General features: G+C 36.2%; 1 protein-coding gene across 12 annotated transcripts in view; it reads right to left on the bottom strand.

Moving 5' to 3' along the window:
- Positions 1–14,348, bottom strand: part of TRDN (triadin) — a 370,366-nt gene that overhangs the window by 131,091 nt on the left and 224,927 nt on the right. For 11 of the 12 annotated variants that reach the window (XR_014248698.1, XM_082406161.1, XM_082406160.1 and 8 more), the window contains 2 exons: positions 12,608–12,661; positions 6,020–6,049 (listed from right to left, as the gene is read on the bottom strand). Coding sequence is in view for 11 of the 12 variants with exons in the window: in XM_082406161.1 (XP_082262287.1) it covers positions 6,020–6,049; positions 12,608–12,661 (84 nt within the window). In the remaining variant the exon portion in view is untranslated. The remainder of the gene's footprint in view (positions 1–6,019; positions 6,050–12,607; positions 12,662–14,348) is intronic. The other variant, XM_082406156.1, reaches the window with a different exon arrangement.

The following is a 14,348-nucleotide window of genomic DNA, read 5'->3' as shown; positions in this document are numbered from 1 at the left end:
ACTCTCTGATAGTCTAATAAATCAGGTAATGAAGTATGCCATGTGTGTGTGTGTGTGTCACTTGCCAATTGGTATCCTTATTCAATTACAATAACAGAAACTTTGCATTGTTTTTCAGCATGATTCCTCTTCAGATCTCAATGATGAAGCCCTAGAATTTAGGACTAATTCTCACATGCATTCAACTCTACTTGGTCTTGCCCTAGTTACAGTAAATAATAAATCTCATCTGGCTAGTTCTCAATGGAGCTGTATTCTTCAGAAGATAACCTGTGTTGAAAAACCCACAGGCTTGTGGACTCCCCTGGTGGTGCAGTGGTTAAGAATCCACCTGCCAATGCAGGGGACACGCGTTCAATCCCTGGTCTGGGAAGATCCCACATGCCACAGAGCAACTAAGCCCAAACGCCACAATTACTGAGCCTGAGCTCTAGAGCCCGCAAGCCACAACTACTGAGCCTGCGTGCCACAACTACTGAAGCCCACATGCCTAGAGCCTGTGCTCTGCAACAAGAGAAGCCACCACAATGAAAAACCCATGCACGGCAATGAAGAGTAGGCCCCGCTCGCCGCAACTAGAAAAAACCCCGGTGCAGGAATGAAGACCCAATGCAGCCAAATATAAATAAATAAAATAAATAAATTTATAAAAAAAAAACACCCACAGGCTTTCCAACCCCTAGGATTTCATCAACGAAGCTGAGGTTAGTTGAATGAGATCTACCTAGATCTGCTAGTGCAACTCAAGTAGCAGCTCATGATCATATACCCTTAAGATAAAATTGTTAGTAATTGACTATAAATTCCCAGACCTAAAAAGCTCACTATAATACAACTCCCAATTTGAAAAAAAAATCCTTTCTTGCCTGGGATATGAAAATTTTAGCGCCTACTCTTACTTCTTGTGGCTATAATATTTATCTTAAGAGTCCTAGATATTACTGATTCATTCACAGAATAAATATTTGTTGAGCAATGTACAAACTAAGGAAATGTGTTAGTTCCTGTAGGGGATAAAAGTGAATTAGACATGGTCCCTTTAGTCAAAAGTGTTAAAGTCAAATAAAATAGAAGGAAAATGATGCAAGTAATATGAAGTACAAGGGGCATGAAATAAACAATACTAAGGAAGTATACAAAAACTCTGAAGGGAGATTATAAATGAAAGAGAAAAAATATTTAATTGGGAGGGTCAGACAGTCATCCTAGAACAGTGGTCCCCAACCTTTTTGGCACCAGGGACGGGTTTCGTGGAAGACAATTTTTCCACAGATGAGGTGGGTGGGGGATGGTTCAGGCGGTAATGCAAGTAATGGGGAGCGGTGGGGAGCGGCCAATGAAGCTTCGCTCGCTGGCCCGCCACTCACCTCCTGCTGTGCGGCCCGGTTCCCCGGGGGGTCGGGGACCCTGGTCCTAGAGGGAAGAGAATTTATCTTGAGCCCTAAGAACGCTGAATATTCATAGAAGGAAAAGGAAAGGGTAAGATCTATTATGATAATAGCAGGGACAATGGCTAGACAGCACATTGTATATGTAAAATTGAAAGTGACAGTATGGATGAAATACATAATATATAAAGGAAGAAACTGGGTGGGAGAGTAGGGTACAGGTTCCACCACGGTGCCCTGGTGGCTTTGCACTAGCCATATATGCCATTCAGGCAAAGATCTGAACCACAGCTAATTCTGAGTCTGGCAGGATGTCTTGTGATCCTTGAAGAACGTAAGGGGATGGGAGGCCTATGAGGACTTTCTATGAGGTCATCTTCCACATGCCTCTGTCTCTCCTGGAGGTTGTCATGAGACAACTTCTCATCACCTCCTGGGTCCTCCTGCTGAGAACCCTTTGAGAACAGACCTGCAGACCACTGGCTGTAGTCCAGATTTGAGTCCTCAGCAAAAAGGTGTCCCTAACTTGTGTTGAATTATCTGGTGTGTTGAATTTTTCGTGTGTGGGACAAGGACAATGAAGAGCTGGCACCTTTAGATACCCTTGCTTTTGCTGGCCATGAAAGTAATAAATTGTCTCAATCTCAAAAGAGATCATTGTATTTTTACTGGTGGAATTTGTCAGGCCTTGGCTTTGACTTTGCCTTGATATGTGCTTGACAGGAGGTCAGGAAACATTCTGTGGGGACTTAAATTACAGGTTAAGGCTTGTAGACTATGTTCTGTGGTCAGTGTGGTGCCACTGACTATTTTAAATAGGTAATGACATAAAGTGTTTCATGAAGTCAGTTCAGTATTTTGGAAGAAAATATTTAAGGAAAACATTACAGGCAGAATGATTATTTAGGTCAGAGATACTCAAATTTTTTTATCTCAGGACTCCTTTAAAAATCTTAACAATTGTAAAGGACCCCAAACAGCTTTTATTTATGTAGGCTGTATCTACGACATTTATAATTTTAAAAAATAAAGTTGATAATATTTTAAAATATATAAATATATATTTATTCATTAAAAAAATTTAAAACCTGTTACCTATCACCGTAAATATACTTTTTATGACAAATACATTTTCCAATACCAAAAAAATGATGAGATGAAGGACTTTGTTTTACACTTTTGTGAATCTCCTTAATGTCTGGCAAAGATAGTTGGATTCGCATATCTCCTTAAGCATTCATTCTGTTGCAATATCACACATTATGTAGCTTCTGGAAAACTCTAGTGCACACTCATGAGAGAATGAGAGTGAGAAGGAAATGATAAATCCATATTTTTATAAATATATTTTTGATCTTGCAGAACCACTGAAAAGGTCTCAGGTACTTCCAGTAGTCCTTGACCACATCTTGAGAACCTCTGATTTTCAAGATCGTTTCCCTGGTTCATGCAAGAGGTTAGTAAGACCAACATGAGGTCACAAACGAGGATGTGAGGTCGCAACTGAAGGAATGGAGGCTGTGAGTGAAGATTAGCTTTTCTAATTACTTTAGGATGGATTAGACAAGAGAGTTTAGTCAAATTAAAAATTCCGGAGGACTAAATTTTAGTGGCAAAGGAAAAACAGGAGTCAAAGTTTACACTACAATTTGAGTCCTGGTGTCTGCAAAGAGAATGGGATGACTCTATAAGAAGAAATAAAGGAATAAGCATATGTTTATAAAGAAAAATATAATTTGATTAGGACTTTGACTTTGAGAACCTGATGGACAGTAAGAACGTGTGTTAATAAATCACAAGGAAAGTGTCTGCCGAGGGAGAAAGAGTGGCAACTTCAGTAGAAAAAAGTCTCGTCACAGAAGGACCTCAGCTGAACATTTAGTCAGAAATGTTACTCTACTTAGGTTAAGATATGCTTGCTCTGACACCAAAACTGCTAACAACAGTAAACTTGATGGGGAAAGCTCAATGGAGCCAAGGGTCTCTCTTGCTAAGTTTTGTGAAAGAGATTTGATGAGACATGCTGTAATAAGATCTTAATATGAACAGCAAATCTTCAGAGTTCACTAATGCAAGAAGCTCTTTGTGGCCTGATGCCTGCTTATCATAAAGAAGTTCATATGCACTTTTATTTGTGTTTTAAAATTCACCACAAAAACTTCTCAAGAGCATTCTAATTAAATCCCTGAAACCCCCCTTATTCTCTTTTTCTTCAGGAAAGTTGTCAACCATTAGTATCTTTGACTATATCCAAAAAGGTTGAACGTGAATAAACTTTGTGTAAAATAAAATACTGAAAATCCAAATTGTATGCCACCTGATGATTTGTATTAAACTTGCCTCATCTGAGGAAAAATGTGCTTCCTGCCTCTACGGAAAAGATTTCTATAATCTTTATTGAGATCATCGAAAATAAGAAACAAGAACCAAGACGCTTAAGTCCATATACCTCCTCTGCTTTGCTTAAAAGAAGATACAGAGAGGGAAATAGGAACTCGTGAAATGTAAAATCAAGCCACTGCCTAGAACAGCTGGCCCTTAAGCCTATTCTCCTACTATACATTGAGAGCAATGAAAATTACGCTGAATAGTTTTTATCTTAAATATCATCATCTTACCAATTTAAAAAGTTTTCCAAACAAGAGATGAGAGATAATCTATGAAACCCTTTGGAAATGACAATTTAATAATAATGATGATGATAGTGATGGTAATATTAAGAAATAGTCAGGAGTATATGTTTTATATATTTCACAGCTGGTGATGGACACTGGATTACTTGAATCTCCAAGAGCAAAGCTCTGCTTGGGCTCCCCAGGCTCTTCCAAAAATTGTCCATTGCATATGGACAATTTTGCAGAAAAGTGAAAAAAGCCACATAATTCAGGAAAAACAGAACCAAGCATAGCAATGAGGGGAAAAAAATACATATAAAGCTTATAGCTGTGAATTGTAACTTGACTACTGTTTCATATACCCAAAAGTCTTCTAATACTTTGGTTTGAATGCCAATGAGTGGAAAAATAACTGTTCATATTACTCCTTTACCTAAATCAAATGGTAAATTGTTCTTTATTCAGAAGAAGGAAGGATGGAGGGAAGATAAACATCTTTGAGCACTTACTATCTGTCAAAAGCTGTGTCAGGAACTTACTATCTCTTTTTTCTTGTAAGGTCTCTGTATACACACCACAATGTTGATCATATAAATGATATAATTTCCAAAATGCACTGAAATATTTGCTATGTGTATATGGGGAATTAATACTGGTTTCTATGCCTTTATACTAAACACAATGATATGTATTAGTTGACTTTTATGATACTATGTTTTTTTTCTCCTAGGTAAGTAATAACCAACTAAAATATTTTCTCCTTCTCAGATCTATTGACTCTTAGATTCTTGTTTAACAGAAGCAGAATGTGACTCCCAAGCTATCAGGACTATGTAAAATTCTGATGATACTAAATATAAAATATAACACTTGTTTTCTTATTTTTTCTCAGATCATACGAACACTAATTAGAATATAATTGTCATTTTCAAAGTCATAAGTGATTGCTTATATCTACATGCTATTTTCACTGAGAAAATAAGCCTAGATTAATAAACAGTAGTGATAGCTAGAGACCCTATCTAAGAGTAGTCAGGCTGTGCATTAGAAACATCTCTAAATAGATTCACAGTGACTTAGAAGGCCTTAACATTCCCATCAACTTGAATAAAGTTTAGACAGTTTTCTTCTTGACTATAGGCCCCTGACCACCCTTTTAGCAGAGCATTTACTTTAGAAAACTTGCAGTTGTAAATTCTTTCTCTGTCCCTTTGAAACATAAATCTTCTACAATCAGAAATATCTTTCTCAAGATCTGCAAGACATCACTTTGAAACATAATCATCAAAGGAGGTAGCAGTCCTATATCCTAGTCTCTGTGGAAGGGTAGGAGCCTAATTTCATAGGAAATTAAAAAACCCAGATGGCCTCATCACATTGACCAGCTCCCACCCCAAACCCACCAACATCCTCCAGTGCTTTTCTACGAGCTCACACCAGAACTTTAAAACTCTCATTTTTGTTTCAGCAGAGTTGAGTTCAATTTCTCCTCTTGTAAACAGACTTGACCCCTATCGCAATAGTCTTGAATAAAGTCTCTCTTGCCTGTATAAGTCCATCAGGTGCAGTCTCTTTTTGACAGCAGGGAATAAATGATTCCATATCAAGACATCCTGACAAAGGGAGGTGGAGTGCAAGTGATGGGCTATGACTTATTTTCAACATAATGAACAAAATAACATCAGTTGCTTGTCAGTGTGTCAATATGAGAAAATGGGTCTGTATTTTACGTATTTTTGAAATTTGATAAAATTGCTAATGAAATAGGAGGCCCGGGATTTTGAGAGGTTGTGTTTTACCCCCTGTATATTGAGAAAGATTAGATTAAAATTACTTTTTAAAAAAGTAGTTCACCCTTTCACGTGAAGTGATGTTCTAGAAAAAACACATTCACACAAAATGTATGCACATAATAGATCCAAAGTAAACACAGACAAGCTGGCAGTCAAAATTCAACTCTGATTATTGGTAAATTGTTCACACAAAAAGCATAGTGGAACTTTGCATAAAACATACCTTCCTTCTTTTCATCTTTTTTAGTTGCTGCTGAAATAAGGGAAAGAAAATAGTATTAAAACATATTAAATAACCATTCCTCAGAAAACTGAGAATATGAGGATGTAGTGCATATATTCATAAACTTAGTGGTTATCAATGCACAAATTAATTCATCCAAATCTGAAATAAGAGAATAAATTGAAAATATTATTTCATATAAAGTTTTTCTTTTAATTCAGATATAAACATAAAACCAAAAAAGGAGAATAAAAATATATTGTTACACAGGCAAGAAGTTAAAATAATAAGTATGTGTTTAGCATAATTCCATTTTAGGTTTGAAATTGTTATATCTGACCAAACCACAGTCACTTCTAAAATAAAAGGAATAGATCCACACAGAAAATAAATGGAGTCCATAAATTATCTGTGCCTAGTTACTGAAGAATTATATACCAGTTTATTTTACATAGTTACAATAACAGTGTATAAAATGTATCATTTCAGAAAGTTAATGAAAATCCCACCCTCCTTTTAGCAAATGTATATCATCATTTACATAGAGAAAAGGAGCGGCACACTTTAATTACCTTTGAATTCTGACTTCCTCTGTGGTGGAATTCATCTAATCCTAGATCATGAGTCTAAACTAGGATCCAAGTTGTAGTTTATGTGTGTTACTGGAAGGGAGCATTTGCGGGAGGCTCAGTCATCTTGGAATTGTTCCAAGCAAACCTATGATGTCTTAAGCCACATTAACTGAATCAGAGGTCATGTACATCCCTTAAGGTAATTCCTCCTGTGAATTTGGGGGACCACTTTCAACCAACATCCAGGACTACATTGGATCTATATTCTGTTCTACAAGTGCCAAAACACTTTCATGTACATCCTCTCTTTGGTCTTCATAACAACCTTTTAAGAAAGGCAGCCCAGAGCAAGAAAATAAGCCTTAGAGACATCAAATGATTTACACATGTTCACATAGTGAGCAAGAAGCAGAATTGGGTATAAAAATCAGGAACAAAAGACTGAAAGGGAATATATTTAAATTTATTATTTTAATGTATTACAGACCTTTTAAAATCTGTTTTCTAAATGTTATTAATATACCATTACTTTCAGAGTAAAAAAGTAGATTTACAAGCAAATTAATTCTACTTTGTCACATTTGTTTCTTTTTAATGGAGTTTTAATTAATAGCACACAAAATGTAGAGAGGATTTATATCTATAATGTTTTTAAGTTAAGAAATTTGCCTATTCCAATGATATAGTGAGGAGAGTAATAAAGATAACTAAAATGAATTAAAGGATATGGACACTGTCGGATAGATTTCAAAGCCACCAGGCATTATTTCAGCAAACCCTCTGAGTTTGACTCAATAGACTTATTTGTAGTTAGTTCTTTGCTTTACAAATAAGAATTTCCTTCAAGAAGCACCATAATTTTCAACATCACCCACCATGTATACATTTGATTCTGGAATTCACTTGAATTTTACCTGGAGCTTGTAGAATAAGGACAAGAATTGAAATGGTGTTGTCCTTTCAGATGTTGCAAAAGAGGAATTTACTTTGTTTTTCTATGGGAGATCATCTCCAGATATCTCCCATAATTTAAGTCATAACCTCTCTCAAGTTGGGTCAAAGGGTGAAGGTAGAGGGCTCTTTCAAGAAAAACAAAATAAAATGACACAAAATCACAAATTAAAAATTGCTGTGGTCCTTCCCAGGGTCCTGGGAGGGTCTCTGGCAAGGGAGTGGCCCTGATCCCTAACTTCATCAGTTGAGCAATAAACCCACTCTTTCTGAGGCGCAACCAATGCCAGAAAGAAGACTGAGAACATGAACACACTTTGAAGAACCATCATCTCTTATGAATTCCACAGAGAAGAAAAGCTCTGAAACAAATTTCTCAAAGAAGTGGCAAAATCTTTTGCAGCTACTTTGAATTTTTTTGACTCCTAAATAATCCAAGAAGAACGATGTACACATGTGCATGTGGGTGTGCAGGTATGTGGGTATTACACACTTTCCTCTTCCCCATTCTAACATTCTTAAATAATTTCAGCCCTTAACTTTACAGTAACAGAGAAAAGAGCTGAACCAAGGAGTTTGACTTATTCCTTCATAACTGACACTGGCTTTGCTTCTTGCCCTGTATCCCTTGAAGATTGGTGGGTTTTACTCACTGTCATCTGGAAAGCCATGTGATCTGTCAAGCTGGATTCCCGCCCAGAAGTTAATCAAAACCAGGGTTTCAGGGTCCAACTGTTTCCAGAATGGTTTTGTAACTTTTGTTCATGTGTCCCACTGCTGGCACTCAATTCAGCTCACCTGACTCTAATCTATTTAACTGGATTACAATGGCTGGATGACTGATTTACTGAGTGGGAGTGATTCTTAACTATTTAGCTCTTGTTTTTCACATCGTAATGAGACTGTAATGAACCCTGAAATCTCCACCAAAAAACTGTTAGAACTAATAAATCAGTTTAGTAAAGTTGCAGGATACAGGATTAATATACAGAAATCTGTTGCTTTTCTGTGCACTAATAATCAACTATCAGAAAGAGAAAGCAAGAAAACAATCCTGTTTAAGATTGCATCAAAAAGAATAAAATACCTAGGAATAAGCTTAACCAAGGAGGTGAAAGACCTATACTCTGAAAACTATAAAACACTGATAAAGCAATATGAAAATGATACAAAGAAATGGAAAGATGCCCCATGTTCTTGAATTGGAAAACTTAATATTGTAAAAATGTCCATACTACACAAAGCAATATACAGATTTGATGCAAACCCTATCAAAATACGCATGACATTTTTCATAGAACTAGAACAAATAATCCTAAAATTTATATGGAACCACAAAAGACCCCGAATAGCCAAAGCAATCTTGAGACTGCGATGGCTAATATTTTAGTTATTTTGTTCTCTTTTTTCTCTAATAGATGGGATACTTTTAATGTTTGCATTGAGACCAAAAGGAAAAAAAATACACTGAAATACACTAACATAGATGCATATAGACCCATCTTTCTTTTAACTGAGAAATAAGTTTACTGTTTAAGCCACCCATGATATTCTGTTATAGCAGCCCAAACTAAGATAGCATGTGAATCTACAATTATCTCAGTAGTTGAAAGGAAATAGAGATACCATTTTCCTGGCTCAGTGTACTGTCCCCCTTTCCAAATGTACACCCACCCACCCACAGGACTCCACAGGCACATCCCTAGATTTATGCACAGAGTAAGATCCAATACCCTGGTACATCATGAGAGGTAAGTGGCAGCACCACACCAGAGTATCAACTGCAGTATCTTGAGATGGGAATTTAGGAAATATTTGATGTAGACCCATCTTTTAAGGCAAGTTCCATTATGGTTCCTGTCCTCACTCGGGCATTTCATTCTCAACAGGTGTCTTCCTAGCTGTTACACCTAACTGATTAAAAAATGATCCTGGGGCTTCCCTGGTGGCGCAGACTTCCCTGGGAGTCTGCCTGCCAGTGCAGGGGACACGGGTTCGAGACCTGGTCCGGGAGGATCCCACATGCCGCGGAGCAGCTAAGCCCGTGCGCCACAACTACTGAGCCTGCGCTCTGGAGCCCGCGAGCCACAACTGCTGAAGCCTGGGCGCCTGGAGCCTGTGTGCCGCAGCGGGAGAGGTCACCGCAATGAGAGGCCCACGCACCGCAATGAAGAGTGGCACCCGCTCGCTGCAACTGGAGGAAGTCCACGCGCAGCAATGAAGACCCAACACAGCCAAAAATAAAAATAAATTTATAAAAAAAAAAAAAAAAGATTCCTTATTTCTCTCCTTCCCTTCCCCATTTTGGTCTATATTCCATTCTTGCACCACAACTTATTGTGTAATATCTATTAACTAGATTGATATCCCATCTAAGTTCTAACTGGCTACAGGAAAATCATTGCCTGGATAACATTCCGTCTGCTCAACATAAACCTGCCCAAAAGTGAATCCTCTTCTTTTCCCTTAAGCTCATTCCTTCCCCTGGGACTTATCACTATGACAATTACAATGATCCTATTCACCAACACTCGAAAGCTCAGTACCATTTTTATTTTTTCCTTGTTTCATCTGTATAGTTTATCAAATATTATGTCTTCAAAATGTTCACCTTATTTGCATTTCTCTAAAGTCATTTGCGCCATCCTAGCTAAGGTTATTGTCTCATGTCTTGATAATGACAACAACCTTTCATAATTATCGCTAACTCTTTATATCTACTTAAGTCATCCACTTACTAGCAATGCTTTTTTTTCTTCCAGTTTATTTTTTAGTCATGCTACAAACTCAAGTCACCCCTCATCCATGAGGAATCCCTCTTACTGAAAATCACTTTGTCTTAATTCTTTGGCATTTATTATCTCTACAATTCAATTCAGCACTACAAGATATTCAATTTGTGTTGTTACTTAAATTTCTCATATCTCCAAATTGTAATCTCCTGTAGTGTAAAGACATTTATGTCATTGTCTTCTCAGTGCCTCCAAACTCTTTGTTAAAATAATTTTTTAAGTACTTCCAACAAAGAATGCTATATCTTAATTATAATTAATATGTACATATATACATAATTTATATAAAACTAGGGTTTAAATAGTTCCTTTGTTATAAAAGTAAAAAAATTAAATAAATGAAGAGATATACTCTAACTTTTACCCCACTATAAACATCACTGTCAATTTTGTCACTGTATCTATCAAAATTATCAGTCTCGTCTATAGCAGTATTGCCATTGTGTTTAAGCTGTCTCCACATGGAGTACTTGCAAATATTAATTACTTCTATGCATAATTTAATTATGCAGCTGTGGTGTTATAAAACTTGTCTACAAAAGGTCTACTGAGTATGTGCACAACACAAGTGACATTTATCCCTGTTTGGTGTGTCCCTGCTTTGATGTGTCATTACAATTTAGTGAACATATATATATATAGCCCCTAACTCTTGCCTTGTACACTGTTCTCAATCAGCACTTTCATCTAATCTCATAAAAGGATAGTTTTACAAGCCTTCGAAACTCTACCTGATTATTCACTCAACAATAAATGCTTTATTCTGAAAGCGTTAAGTTCTGAGTCTGCCTAATCCAATGTACTTGGAATGTAAAAGTGAAGAGCCCATGGCCCCAAGCTCAAATCTGAAGCAGATTTCCAGATATCTCTTTAATTCTCTCCCCTGAACTCCTCTAATAGGAGGCTGAAGTAACACTAAGTGCCTGCCTCGAGTCATAGTTCCACACCTACCGTGACCTTCAGAAGCCTCAGTTAAAATAGACTGTGCCAGGCTATTGTGCTTTTTTATGAGAACATATATGCATTAACTGCAGTAATTCTTGAACTAGGTAGTCATTCACTTAAGGAATCTGCTCTGAGCTGCATTTTCATGAATAGAAAACACAAAAGTGATGATAATATTTGCCCTGCTTTTCTACCTACCATAATATTAATGACATTCCTGATCAGAACTCTTCTAAAGAAGAATCAGTTTTGTTGAGCAACCCAATGACCAAATGAAAACTAAAACCTTGTATCATAGTTCTTAACCATTCTAGCACATATACTTTATAAACAACATGATTGGGTCAAATGGCTAGCCAACCCATTTTACCAATATTTACTAGGATGATTCTGTACATCGTTGGGTCCAGGATTAAATGTAACAGAAAATTTTGGATCAGATGGAATCACGTCATGTGCTGAGAAGTCTGCTACAGGGCCTTCTGCACAGAAACAAATGTACCACCACCTAAATGCATCTCCTTTATTGGTCAATGCGGTATAATGTGGCAAAGGAGAAAAAATAAAGATTTTCTCCAGTAAATATTTTACTTTTTCTTTCCTAAGAGTGTTCTATAAAGTGGACAATGGAGTTAGAGTAGCTTTCTCAAAGGATGTGATTTCAGGTGATAGTTAAAAAATAACATCACAGGAAAATTATTTTAAAGAAGTACTTTTCCCAAACTGATGATTTAAAGAATCAATATATTTTCTAAAGTTCTCTTAAACAAAACCACTTTTGATGTCCCAAAGATATTAGTGAGTGATAAAACAAATTTTCTCAGATGGCTCATAAAAGCTAGGATTACTTTGTAGTCATATCTGATTTTTGCAGTCTCAATATACAGATGAAGTAGTATTAATTTAATAACATTCTGACTGAATTTTCTAGTATGACACAAATTAAAATGCATAACTAAAAACATTGGAAATTTTATATATTTGGGTATCTCTATCTGTCCATCATATTATCTTCTATGTATCAATTAATCCATGGTTTATTTTTGGATGTACAAGTAAAAGCTCAATGACAAACCTGGAGTCAAGATACGAATTCTTGGGTCATTCAGTGTCTCCTCTGCAAATGTGGCATTACTCTCAGTTGCACTTTCTCCAATTACTAAATAAATTCTTGAAATGTGCATCTTCATGCAACAACAAAATATTTTCTATAATAACCCAGCAGATGGTGCTATTCTGCAATAAACAGCTTCGGCTATTGTCAATAAAGTGCTACTGTAAGTTTTTTTTAAAAAAGCAATAGAATTTTTAAGTGTTTTATTGCCTACCTTGTGCTGCAATTTTTATTGTCCCTTGTTTGGCTTCTGGGACTTTGCCAGGATCTTATGGAAAAAAAAAAAAGAGACATAAATTAATTACCATGAAGTACTATTTCAGAAGGATATATAACAACAAAAAAAAGAAAAATTATAAAAACACAAACATAAAAACACTGCCCTTGGCACTCAGAATTTTTGTTAAGAAATGAACACAATTATTAGGAGAACCACTGAGAATTCGGCTTACCGAGACAGAAATAAAGTAACTGAACCAAATAAAATCATAAAATAAAGTTTCCCAAAACTATTTTGCTTCACTGTTAACTGACCATGGAATACTTTGCATTCGTTTAGCACCTGAATTTGATTTTTAAAATTTATTTATTTATTTATTTTTGGCTGCATTGGGTCTTTGTTGCTGCACGTGGGCTTTCTCTACTTGGGGTGACCTGGGGCTACTCTTCATTGCGACGTGTGGGCTTCTCATTGCGGTGGCTTCTCTTGTTACTGAGCACGGGCTCTAGGTGCGCAGGCTTCAGTAGTTGTGGCAGGTGGGCTCAGTAGTTGTGGCTTGCGGGCTCTAGAGTGCAGGCTCAGTAGTTGTGGTGCATGGGCTTACATGCTCTGTGGCATGTGGGATCTTCCTGGACCAGGGCTCAAACCCGTGTCCCCTGCATTGGCAGGCAGATTCTCAACCACTGCACCACCCAAGGAAGCCCTTAGCACCTGAATTTGTAAATCTCAGAATTCTTTGTATATTATTTCTGTATGATTAGCCCTTTGAAATGTGTGGAGCATTAAGACATAAATAAAGTGGCTCACTGAAGGTCACTGAGTAACTAATAAGAGAACAAAGCCCAGAACAACCAAATTCCAGGATAAGCTTTTGACCTAAGATGTCATTCCCTACACTGCTGTGATGCCCATCAACTATAACCATGGCCCTGGGCAACAATATGTGTTGGGAGAGTATAAGCAAGTTTCATTTTGAATCTTTCTTCCCTCTTGTCTTAGGGGGGTTTTGTTGGTTGTTTTTTTTTTTTTCTTTGTTCAGAATGTTCTCTTTAAAGAAACGGGGTACCAAGAAAACCTCACTTATACCACAGACATTTAAATATATTATTTGATTAATTAGCATGAAAATAAAGGAGAAATAAAGATTTTAAAAGCAATGAATCATTTCACATTTCACTAAATAATTGTTCATGATTGTCTTTACTAAGTTTTCAATAATTGAATTATCATTTAACAACATGGGAAGGAAGATTTGGTCATTTGTTTTAGGTATTAATATTTATTTGCTCATTTATCACATATTTATTTAGGACCTATTATTTGTATGTACTAAGCTAGGTGTAAATGTAGTAGTTGATACACATATATATTACAATCTTTCATTTAATTATCATCAAATGTTGATTACAGGTTAATATTATAATCCTAGTTAGAATTATAAAATAACAAGATTGCATCGGAATAACTTGGTCAAGAATCATAAGCAAAGAATCAGTGTTTCATTGGCCAAACACCAGAGGTTTAATTTCTAATTCATGCTTTACCTCTTGTTGGTGAGATAATTATTCATTTGTATTATAATCATGATACAAAAATAGTCATTTTTCATCCTGTTTTTATATAAAAGAAATATTATTTTTCCACATATATGGTTTACATTATTCCTAAACTTATTTCTTAAGACAAAATATCTTTTGTCAAAATTAAATTGAGTCCATTCTACCTATGATCTTTT

Source organism: Balaenoptera borealis, assembly GCF_965194805.1.
Source record: "Balaenoptera borealis genome assembly, chromosome: 9".
Lineage (NCBI taxonomy): Eukaryota > Metazoa > Chordata > Mammalia > Artiodactyla > Balaenopteridae > Balaenoptera > Balaenoptera borealis.
The sequence above is the reverse complement of the archived record's forward strand: the minus strand, read 5'-3'. Positions and strand labels throughout refer to the sequence as shown.